Source organism: Xenopus laevis, chromosome 5L (assembly GCF_017654675.1).
Source record: "Xenopus laevis strain J_2021 chromosome 5L, Xenopus_laevis_v10.1, whole genome shotgun sequence".
In the NCBI taxonomy this organism is placed as follows: domain Eukaryota; kingdom Metazoa; phylum Chordata; class Amphibia; order Anura; family Pipidae; genus Xenopus; species Xenopus laevis.
Window position 1 is genome coordinate 18,692,507 of NC_054379.1, and position 12,398 is coordinate 18,704,904.

The 12,398-nt window shown below is 39.8% G+C and overlaps 1 protein-coding gene across 1 annotated transcript in view; it reads right to left on the minus strand.

Moving 5' to 3' along the window:
• ehd3.L (EH domain containing 3 L homeolog) overlaps positions 1–12,398 on the minus strand; it is a 37,082-nt gene that overhangs the window by 14,854 nt on the left and 9,830 nt on the right. Inside the window, exons 2-3 of the mRNA XM_018262675.2 lie at positions 12,073–12,249; positions 6,007–6,104 (exon numbers count right to left, since the gene is read on the minus strand). Of these exons, the coding sequence (XP_018118164.1) occupies positions 6,007–6,104; positions 12,073–12,249 (275 nt within the window). The remainder of the gene's footprint in view (positions 1–6,006; positions 6,105–12,072; positions 12,250–12,398) is intronic.

Here is a 12,398-nt window from a genome sequence, read left to right on the forward strand (position 1 = left end):
TGGAAAAATCTACTGCTCAGGAACCTTTTATGATGATGATGATGAGTGGGTCAGATGGCAGGGAAGGAATTCCAGAAACCTACTTCTTACATTTTTCTGTTTTTTGGCAGGCAGTCACTAATTATATTTTCTGTACCATTCCCGCCCTTAATTTAATGTTTGAAGTATTTATTTTCCTTGTTATGGGTCTCCTTTGTAGTAAGCATAGAAGATAAAGCAAGGCAACAATTAATACAGGGCTGCATTTAGAGCCTCATCGGGTGCTCCAGGAACAACAGTTCCCCCTGAAGGTGCCAAAATTCCTGCCTGGGCCCTTTACCCCTTTCCATTCACAGATTTGTGGGTACGCTTTGCCTTGGGGTGGTTAAAGGAAAAACCCCCCTCTCTTCTCAGCAAATGCCCCTAACTCTTTACTTACCTCTCCGTGCAGAGTTCACTGGCGACATCTTCTTTTCTTCGGAATGAGACCGGTGAAGCGACGCATGCGCAGCTGGAGCAGTTTTCGGTTTCGCGACAACTGTGCATGCAAAGAAACTCACGAAAATTGCAAAAGTGCCGGTCTCATTCGGCTGAAGATGTCGATCGTGAACTCCGCTGGACAGAATTTGAGTGGAGGAGTAAGTAAAGGGTTAGGGGCATTTGCCTGAGGGGCAGCTTGGCTGGGGGGACTATGTAGGGTTTATTTATTAAGGGGTTGTTTCTCCTTTAAAGGAATTATTCAGTGTAAAAATAAAAACTGGGTGAATAGATAGGCTGTGCAAAATAAAAAATGTTTCTAATATAGTTCGTCCAAAAATGTAATGTAATGTATAAAGGTGACTGGATGTCTAAAATAATAGCCAGAACACTACTTCCTGCTTTACAGCTCTCTTGGTTTCCACTGACTGGTTACCAGGCAGTAACCAATCAGAGACTTGAGGGGGGGGGGCACATGAATCATAACTGTTGCTTTTGAATCTGAGCTGAATGCTGGGGATCAATTGCAAACTCACTGAACAGTTATGTCCCATGTGGCCCTCCTTATAGTCACTGTTAGAGAGCAAAGCAAGAAGTAGTGCTCTGGCTATTATGTTATACATCCAGTCACTCCAGCCTTTATACATTACATTTTTGGCTAACTAACTATATTAGAAACATTTTATTTTGCACAGCTTATCTATTTACCTAGTTTTTATTTTTAAACTGAACTGTTTCTTTAAAGGCACTAATATGCTGCGGAACAGACAATCAGAGAATCACACACACCATAGCTTGGAGCAAAGGGGGTATACACAGCACTGCTAGGGGTCCCACTAGGAAGCTTGCATCTGGTGTTGCCTCATTTTTGCATGCCCACCTATCTGCAGTAGAAGTAGAATGTGTGGCCCTTTTAAACCATCAGGGGCCACATGTAAGGATTCTGAAATCTTAAACGTTGCCCGGTTGACTGATGTGAACTAAATGCTGATTGGTTGCTAGAAGTTACTGCATGAGTTCTCACGTTAGTAAACAAAGGCCGGAGCAGAATTATGCTGGCAGGGATGGGCATGAGAGTGTGCCAGCTGCCAGAGAACAGAGCAGGTTACACAAACAATGTACAAAAAGGGAATGAGAATGACTGGGGCTGCAAACCCTTTAGAGGACAAATATTTGACTTCAGAGCACACATTTCAACAAACAGAAGGAATTGACTGTCTAAATTGTTTGACTGAAAGCAGCTGCAGATTTATAACTCCTGGGAAGCAACCCACACTAGACATATTTAAAGGAGAAGAAAACCTTATTTTAAGCAAGAGGGCCCTTGCACAGGCCACCCCCCCCCTAACCATTCCAGCAGACTTCCAAAAGGGACCCCACTTCACTCCACTTGATACACATATGGGGGTGTGCCATACTATTTCTCAGACAGTACACTATGAGGGTCCAGGTATGGGGTTCCGTTATCGGAAAACCCATTATCTGGAAAGCTCTGAATTATGGGAAGGCTGTCTCCCATTGACTCATTTTATCCAAATTTTTAAAAAAAATATGTATATTTTCTCTGTTGTAATAAAAAAGTATCTTGTACTTGTTGATCCAAACTAAGATGTAATTAATCCTTATTGGAAGCAAAATCAGCCTATTCAGTTTATTTAATTTTTACATGATTTTCTAGTAAACTTAAGGTATGAAGATCCAAATTATAGAAAGATCCATTATCCGGAAAACCCCAGGTCCAAACCATTCTGGATAACAGGTTCCATACCTGTAATAATAAAACAGTAGCTTGTACTTGATCCAAACTAAGATAAAATTAATCCTTATTGGAAGCAAAACCAGCCTATTGGGTTTATTTAATGTTTACATGATTTTCTAGTTGACTTAAGGCATGAAGATCCAAATTACAGAAAAATCTGTTACCCGGCAAGCCCCAGGTCATGAGCACTCTGGATAACAGGCCCCATACCTGTATAGCCTATTGTGTGCCCAGAACATTCCTGCTCTATATATTTATACACAGGGTTGCATAACAGTTTCCATATTTGTTGCCTTATTTAATTGTCTTTTATTAACCCAAGTCACACTGGGAGTTCTAGCACAGTACAAATGGAACAGCCTTAGCAGTGTATGAAACATGGCTTTCAGCTAATGGCACAATCAGTTATTGGTCCTCATTTTCCCATTTGCTGTGCGGGTACCTTCATACCTCCCAACTGTCCCGGTTTGAGTGGGACAGTCCCTCTTTTGACAGCTCAACCCACAGTCCTGCGTTTGTACTGTAAAGTCCCAATTTTTCTGCACTGAACAGCCAAAAAAGAAACACTGTTTCTAACTTAATTGGCTCATGGCAGAGATACCAGAATAGATAATTAATATACATTTGTAACAGTTTTGTCCCTTGGGAGAAGTCAGACACACAGCTTAAAGGAGACATTTTGTGTAAACAATAAGAATGTACCGTACCAGTGTATTATACTCATTTAGATATAGAAGAATTGTGCTTAGTGTTTCAGGCTGATTTATTGAATATTTCTGCAAAAACCCTAATAATCCCTCCCTTCTTTTCCACTTCCTGCTCCCTGAATTCCCAGGCTGTGCAGGGGGTGGGGGGGGGGGGGGCGACGACTCTCAGCTCACTGCACTGTAGGACAGGAACCAATCAGCAGCTAGCAGGACCTGATAGGGAACTGAAGCCTGCCAGTGCTTGTGTGACTGCAGGGCTGTGATTGGCTGTCCCCCTCCTACTGTAATTCTGGCAGGGACTGTTGGGACACGCCCACCCCTCATTTTAGACATTGACAAGGACCAGAGAACATCTATAGGGAGCTCTAATAATTTTCATTTATCGTGTATGTCTTCTTTAAAGGGCAATTTACCTTCAATTTACCTACAGTAAAACTGTAAAAAAACATAAAAACTACAGACGTGTTCAAACTTTCATAACCTGGGGATTAGGAGAGGATTAGGGTGACGGAACTTGAAAAATGTCCCTTTCCAAATACAATAACAAGAGGCCCATCAGCAGCTCCACATTCTGCCCTCATACACACATTACACACACACACGTATACACAAGCTCAGCACAGATACACACAACACTCTCTCCCAGTCACTGTGCACCTCTTTTTATTTGTTATAATACAGTATATTCTTATTATATTGTAGTCTATTTGTCTGCAGACACATATCATGTCTAACATACTGAATAACCAATGGCTTATCTTTAGAGCTACTGTATATGACTGAGCTTTAGTCAATATTACTGTATATGACTGAGCTTTAGTCAATATTACTGTATATGACTGAGCTTTAGTCAGTAATACTGTATATGCACAGCTTGGGTCAATAAGCCCTGCAAAGTCAAAGTAGTTTTGTTGGCATCATCTTTTTCAGACATTATGCAAATGAGTGTTTGCTGGCCCTTTAAAAGGATACAAGCCTTTATAAAGTATGTCAAGATACAACTATTCACTATGATTTTGCAGGTTATATTAAAGGAGTTGCTCATACATTTTGGGGGTTATTTATTGAACCTCAAATTTTTGTGGTCGGGCTTTTTGGGACAAAACTCTTATTTTTTCAGGAAAAAAATAACTATTTATTATAACTATTTATTATACCCCCATGCTGCAAAAAGCCTGAACCTGAAAATCCGCCATCTCAGACCTGTTGATGTCCTGTATAAGTCAATGGGAGAGGCACCGATCCCAAATTGAAGTTATCGTGGTCTTTGGTGGATTTAGCCTGAAAATCTGACTTTTTTAGGTTTTCAGGAAAGAACTCGAAAAAACTCGAGCATTTCAGGAGAAAAGTCAGAAAAAAATGGTACAATTCTGGGTTTTCTCTTGATTTTTTTACCGATCCAATTAAATCTAGTTAATTTATTAATAAATAAGCCAGAATCGGTCATGGGAGTTTGGTCGAGCTTTTTTTATTGGGACAAGGAGATAAATTTGGATTTTAGTAAATAATCCCCTTAGTATGATGTAGAGAGTGTGACTGTGAGACAATTTACAATTGGGCTTCATTTTCTATTATTTATGTTTTTTCAGTTATCCTTTTTCGTCAGCAGCTCTCCAGTTTACAATTTCAGCTCCTATCTGGTTACTAAAGTGGACTGTCATTTGAAAATGATCCTAGCAACCAGGCAGTGGTTTTAATGAGAGACTGGAATATGAATAGGAGAGGGCCTGAACAAAAAGATAAGCAATAATAATATTGTAGCCTTACAGAGCAATAGTTTTTTGGGCTTCTGGGGTTCAAGCATTTGAAAGCTTGAAAGAGACAGAAAGACTATAAAAAATGAAGACTAGGGATGCACCAGTCCACTATTGTGGATTCGGCCGAACCCCCGAATCCTTCGCGAAAGATACGGCTGAATACCGGACCGAATCAGCATATGCAAATTAGGGGTGGGAAGGGGAAACATTTTTTACTTCCTTGTTTTGTGACAAAAAGTCACGCAATTTCCCTCCCCGCCCCTAATTTGCATATGTAAATTAGGATTTGGTTCAGCCAGACAGAAGGATTCGGCCGAATTCGAATCCTACTGAAAAAGGCTGAATCCTGAACTGAATACTGGATTTGGTGCATCCCTAACGAAGACCAATAAACAAGTTTCTTAGAATAGCCCCTTCTATGATAAACTAAAAATAAATTTAAAGGTGAACAATCTCTTCAAAGGAGAACTAAAGCCTAACTAAAGAAGTAGCTAGAAATGTTGTACATTATGTTTTGTGCTTCTGTACCAGCCCAAGGCAACCACAGCTCTTTAGCAGTAAAGATCTGTGTCTCCAAAGATGCCCCAGTAGCTCCCCATCTACTTTTCTGCTGATTCACTGCACATGCTCTGTGCTGCTGTCACTTACTGAGCTTAGGGACCCACTCACAATATACAGTACACATAGAATAGAAATGTCACAATATAAGGCTGATTAGTAATTAATACAGATAATTACTACATGGCAGCACAGAAACCAGTGCAATTAGCATCAGAATTTAATAATCAGCCCTGTAGCATCTGCTGGATAATTAGTGACGACCCCTAAGCTTAGCTTCTCAACAGCTGCTCAGACACAGACACTTTCCAAGATGGTGACCCCCTGTGACAAGTTTGAAGTCCTGGATCATTGCTGCTATTGACAAGCTGAAACTTTAGGCTGGTGCAATAAGTTCAGTATATAAATTATGGCATTTTTATCTATATTAATTCTTGGGCTTTAGTTCTCCTTTAAGAGGGATGAGTTTGTCTACATTAGGTTTAATACAGAGGGGAAGGTCTATTAAAGAGTAAACGGGTAACCCTACAGATTTTCCGCAGAATTTCTAGCTATTCAGCCTTACAGAAAGATTGGCACAAGGAACTGAATCCCATTGTAGTCTGTGGGCAATGATAAAATCGATCAGTAGGGGTATTTATCCCTTTAAAGAGGAAGAAGCGGTAACATATCTGTACACTGAACACTAACACGATGTGGAGGCCACACCCCTGATGCTGTACAGAAGCACGGAGCAAAGAAGCTGCACACGGAAATACAGTCGCCGTACCTCGACTTATCCTCTGTTTCTCTCCGGACAGGATTCCCGGCGTGTCGATGACGCTGATGCTCTCCAGCACGGGATTGGGCAGTTGGGCGCAAACAAATCTGCAAAACACAAGAGAATTTTAGCAAAGCTAAAACAACAAAAAGATTGTAATAATCATATCTGTGCTTTGATCTCAGGTTATTGGGCCTAAACACTTGTACTATATGATTTCTGCCTGTGGCACATGGTGAGGAAACTTGTGCTTTTGGCCCCACATTTCCCTCTGAAGTCTCCCTGTTATTGTTCCAATATGAAGTACAATTTCATCCGTATTTTTATCAAAAGAAAATGCTAAAGAATTCTGTGAGCCTAACACAGAATGACTCCCATATCTCACCTACATTCCCCCATTTAAATTCATACTGTATGTGACATGTATTTAAAGGGGAACTATTGCGAAAATGAAAATGTAATATAAGTTTCAGCATACTGAAATAAGAAACTTTCTAAATACAATCAGTTCAAAATTCTGTACCATTTCGGAAATAATCAAGTTTATATTCACTATCCCTCTCTCGGCATCTGTTTCTCTGTCTGTCTTCATGCGGCAGTTGGGTGTAAGATATTCATTGACAGTTAGATCCAATATATTCTTTTGGGGGGGTCCTTTTGTCTAGAAGATGTATTAGAGCTCAATCTATTAAAAGCCCCAGACATCATGTCTCTCTACATGCAGGATTTCTGCAAAAGGCAGTTATTTTGTTAAAATTTGTTTGAACTGATTCATCATCTAGGCAAAAGGACCCCCCCCCATATATATATTGGATCTAACTGTCAATGAATATCTGACACCCAACTGCTGCATGAAGACAGAATGAAGAGAAACAGATGCTGAGAGGGAGATAATGAAGATAATTTTGAACTGAATTTAGAATTTTTTAGAACTGATTGTATTGAGAAAGTTTCTTATTTCAGTATGCTGAAGCTTATATTACATTTTCATTTTCGCGATAGTTCCCCTTTAATATCTGTGGCTTCCGCTCACTGCACTCTACAAACTCAGCAGTCAAACAGTATCGCAGAGTAAGTAATTATAATTATTATTACGTAATTAAATAGCTCTATTGTATCACACTGACATTCCATTTATATGATTACTGGCTGTGCATAAAGGATATGTCTCATTCTCCCAGAATGCACTGTGCTGAATTCTCTGTTCCCGGCCACAGGTATGCTGTATGACTGCCATTCCAGGCTGCGTCAGCACTCTAGAATGCTCGGCTTGAGATTTTATCTGCAGATCTGCTCTAGTCATACCATGGGTAGATTTGCATCGATATTGGTTCCCATGGGTGTAAATCATGGGAGACTCATTGCATTATGGGATACACAGGTAGGAGCCAAGGGAGGGACTTAAAAGTGAATGAACTACACTAACTGAGCCAGATTCTTCCTCTCATAAACCTGGGGATGGGACTTTGTAGGTCCCTTTAGCTGCACATTGTCAGCACTATGACTATCCCTTCATATTGTGTGCACATTACCCAATGGCCTTATGTATGGCTTCACAGTTGTAAGAAAACATAATGGAAATACACAGACCTCATCTGTATAATTCAGCCAGCAGCCTTGTGCCTTTATATGGTCACAAAACCCCTCAGTGACTCCTAATATCCTTATCATTTACAGTAGGGGGTACATTATCCCTTATAATACATGAGTGATACTCAGAGTTCCCTGTATAACTCAGCCTGCAGTCTTGTGCCTTTATATGGTCACAGAACCCCTCAGTGACTTATAATAATTTACAGTAGGGGGTACATTTACACCAGTGCATACATGACCCTGCATTACAGATACACAGATTTCCAGCATATACAGGAATGGGACCTGTTATCCAGTATGGTTGGGACCTGGGTTTTCCAGATAATGGATCATTACATAACATAAACATATAATAAAACATTAAATAAACCCAATAGGCTGGTTTTGCTTCCAATAAGGATTAATTATATCTTAGTTGGGATCAAGTACAAGCTACTGTTGTATGATTACAGAGAAAAGGGAAAGATTTTTAAACAATTTGGATTATTTGGATAAAATGGACAGGTATGGCAGATGGCCTTCTTGTAATTCTGAGCTTTTTGGATAACAGGTTTCTGGATAACGGATCTCATACCTGTATACTAACTAGGGATCCGAATCCACTATTTGGGATTTGGCCGAATCCCCGAATCCTTGATGAAAGATTCGGCCGAATACCGAACTGAATCCGAATCCTAATTTGCATATGCAAATTAGGGGCAGGAAAGAAAAACATGGAAAAAAATCTTTTGTGATGAAAAGTCACGTGATTTCCCTACCCGCCCCTAATTTACATAGGCAAATAGGATTCGGTTTGGCCACACAAGGATTCGGCCGAATACGAATCCTGCTGAAAAAGGCCGAATCCTGGCCGAATCAAGAGCCGAATCCTGGATTCGGTGCATCCCTAATCCTAACAAATCTCAGCACTGCATGCACAGCCAGACATTTGGGTGTATCCATTCATTATACCAACGAGGGGGTGTGAGAGTTTAATTAGAGCCTAGAGCCCAAATACCATGTTATGCTGTAATGGGAATCCCCATCGCCTGCACATTACAAACCCTCAGAACCCTTGCACTTCATTGCTGTGTAATTATCTGCTCTGTGTGAAATCTCACAAGTTATTGCAGATACCACTTTCCATAAATACGACACTCCCAGATTATCCAACATAACCAATACGAGGAGTCCAAAATGCGTGAATATTGATGGACTGTTCTTACCAGTACCCTCCCTAATGCCATGAGTGATCAGAAGACCACAGAGAAGTCTCATCCTTTTGTATGTAACGTTCAAGGATTCAGCTGTGTGGCCCCAAAGATGGAAGGCAGAAATTTAGCGATTTAATGATACAGCTATGGTATCTGTTATCTGGAAACCCGTTATCCAGAATTCTCTGGTTATGGAATGGCCATCTCCCACAGAGTCCATTTTATCCAAATAATCACAATTTTTAAAAATGGTTTACTTTTTCTCTGTACAGATATAGGACCTGTTATCTAGAATGCTCGGGACCTGGGGTTTTCCGGATAACGGATCTTTCCGTAATTTGGATCTTCATACCTTAAGTCTGCCAGAAAATCGTGTAAACATTAAATAAACCCAATAGGCTGGTTCTGCTTCCAATAAGGATTAATTATATCTAAGTTTGGATCAAGTACAAGCTACTGTTTTATTACTACAGAGAAAAGGGATATTATTTTTAAAAATTTGGATTATTTGATTATAATGGAGTCTATGGGAAGCAACCTTTGCGTAATATGGATCTTTCTGGATAACGGGTTTCCGGATCATGTAATAATAAATCAGTACCTTGCACTTGAGCCAAACTAAGATATAATTAATTGTTAATAGGGATCCACCGAATCCACGATTCGGTTCGAGATTCGGCCAGGATTCGACCTTTTCAGCAGGATTCGGCCGAATCCTTCTGTCAGGCCGAACCGAATCCGAATTTGCATATGCAAATTAGGGGTGGGGAGGGAAATCGCGTGACTTTTTGTCACAAAACAAGGAAGTAAAAATTTTTTTCCCCTTCCCATCTCTAATTTGCATATGCAAATTAGGATTTGGATTGGGTCGGTATTTGGCTGAATCTTTAGCGAAGGATTCGGGGGTTTGGCCGAATCCAAAATAGTGGATTTGGTGCATCCCTAATTATTAACTTATTGGAAGTAGGGATGCACGGAATCCACTATTTTGGATTTGGCCGAACCCCGAATCCTTCGCGAAAGGTTCGGCCGAATACCGAACCGAATCCTAATTTGCATATCCAAATAGAGAAGGGAAAAACATTTGCTACTTCCTTGTTTTGTTACAAAAAGTCATGTGATTTCCCTCCCCATCCTAATTTGCATATGCAAATTAGGATTCAGTTCGGCTGGGGAAAAGGATTTGGGAAAATCCGAATCCTGTTGAAAAAGGCAGAATCCTGGCTGAATCCCAAACCGAATCCTGAATTCTGTGCATCTCTTATTGGAAGCAAAACCAGCCTATTGGGTTTATTTATTGTTATACATGATTTTCTAGTAGGCTTAAAGTATAAAGATCCAAATTACAGAAAGATCCATTATCCAGAAAACCCCAGGTCCAGAGCATTCTGGATAACAAGTCCCATACCTGTATATACTGTGTGTGTAGCAATGCCCTTCACTCTGAGATGAGCTAATCCCCCGTATGATGCTGGTCACTCACACAGGCTGACCCATTGCACTCCAGCAGGAACCTCTGAGTAATGTTTCTGCGCTTACTCTCCACTCCTCATCTGTGTTCATATTAACTCATATTAATGGGATTTAAGTACCGGAGGCATCAACTGCTTCCTCCCCGGCCCAAGCTAATAAATCCATCACTAGCAGAATTAACTCTTTCTTCGCTGCGGCTACCAGTGGTTTTCTGTATAGACAGGGATAACAACCTACAGGAACAGCCGTAGGACTTAAAGGGACAGTAACACCAACAATGAAATTTTTGAAAGGAATGAAAAGATAATGTACTGTTGTGCTGCACGGGTTTGATTCGGAAACTCTACTATAGTTTATTTAAACATGCAGCTGTTTAGCCATGGGGGCAGCCATTCAAAGCTAAAAAATAGAAAAGGCACATGATACACAGCAGATAAGCTCTGTAGTATACAATGGGATTCTTGAGAACTTATCTGTTCTCTATGGAGTATCCTGCGCTTGAATGGCTGTCCCCATGTCTACACAGCAGCTTGTTTATACTAACTATAGTTGTGTTTCTGAAGCAAACACACCAGTATTACCAGTGCAGGGCAACACTACATATCATTTACTATTTAAAGGGGTAGTTCACCTTTAAAGGGGATATTCACCTTTGAATTAACTTTAAGTATGATGCAGAGATTCATATTCTGAAACAATTTGCAATTGGTTTTCATTTTTTACTACTTGTGTTTTTTTGAGTTATTTAAGCTTTTTATTCAGCAGCTCTCCAGTTTGCAATTTCAGCAGTCTGGTTGCTAGGATACAAATTACCCTAGCAACATGCATAGATTTTAATAAGAGACTGGAATATGATTAGGAGAGGGGCTGAATAGAAAGATGAGTAATAAAAAGTAGCATTAACAATTCATGTGTAGCTTTACAGGACATTTGTTTTTTTTTAGATTTGAAAAGCTAGAAAGAGTCAGAAGAAGAAGGCAAATAATTCAAAAACTATAAAAAATAAATAATTTGAAAATTGAAAAGTTGCCCCTTTAAGTTAACATTCAGTATGTTATAGAATTTCCAATTCTAAGCAACTTTTTAATTGCTCTTCATTATTTAGTTTTTTTTATGTTTTTTTAATTATCTGCCTTTTTCTTCTGACTCTTTCCAGCTTTCAAATGGGGGTCACTGACCCCATCTAAAAAACAAATGATCTGTAAGGCTACAAATATATTGTAATTGCTACTTTGTATTACTGATCTTTCTATTCAGCCCTCGCCTAATCATATTCCAGTCTCTTATTTAAATCTATGCATGGTTGCTAGGGTAATTTGTATCCTAGCAACCAGCCGGCTGAAATTGCAAACTGGAGAGCTGCTGAATAAAAAGCTAAATAACTCAAAAACCCACAAATAATAAAAAATGAAAACCAATTGCAAATTGTCAGAATATCACCCTCTACATCATACTACAAGTTAACTCAAATGTGAACAACCCGGGAATATTTTTTTCCCTATAGATGACAATAGTATTTTATTTTTCTCCATTAATATATGCATAACCTAACGAATCACTGGGGGAGGGAGTAGTTTTGATGACATTTCTCACCTAGCTGTATTGACACATGAAAAGAAAAAGACACTTTTTTATGAAGTACGAACACTCTTACTAGGGATGAACCGAATCCACTATTTCGATTTGGATTGGCCGGGCAGAAGGATTCGGCCGAATCCGAATCCTGCTGAAAAAGTCTGAATCCTGGCCCAAATCCTGGATTCGGTGCATCCCTAATTCTTACAGTATGTAGGTTGGAAGTTATACAAATACTCACCTATTCAGGAAGGCATTCCCAAATGCATTGAGTTTCCTAAAAGGTTTCTTGGGATCTACCACTAGAGCGTTGCCAGGAATCACTCCCTCCACATCCCCGTGCATCACTGCAATGAAAGAGTCCGTTGTGGGTTCGGGTCCAATGCGCATCCCTGGGAAGTCCTGCTCTAGAAGGTATCTGCAAAGAGAAGGGGCAGTGTTAATACTTTAGCTCTAAACAGGCTGTATATGAGCCATATCTGGTACTAAAAGGATTACATTCAGTAACAAAGCATGATATCTGACACCACCATTAAATCAGATTTAAAGACAGTAAATTATAGGATG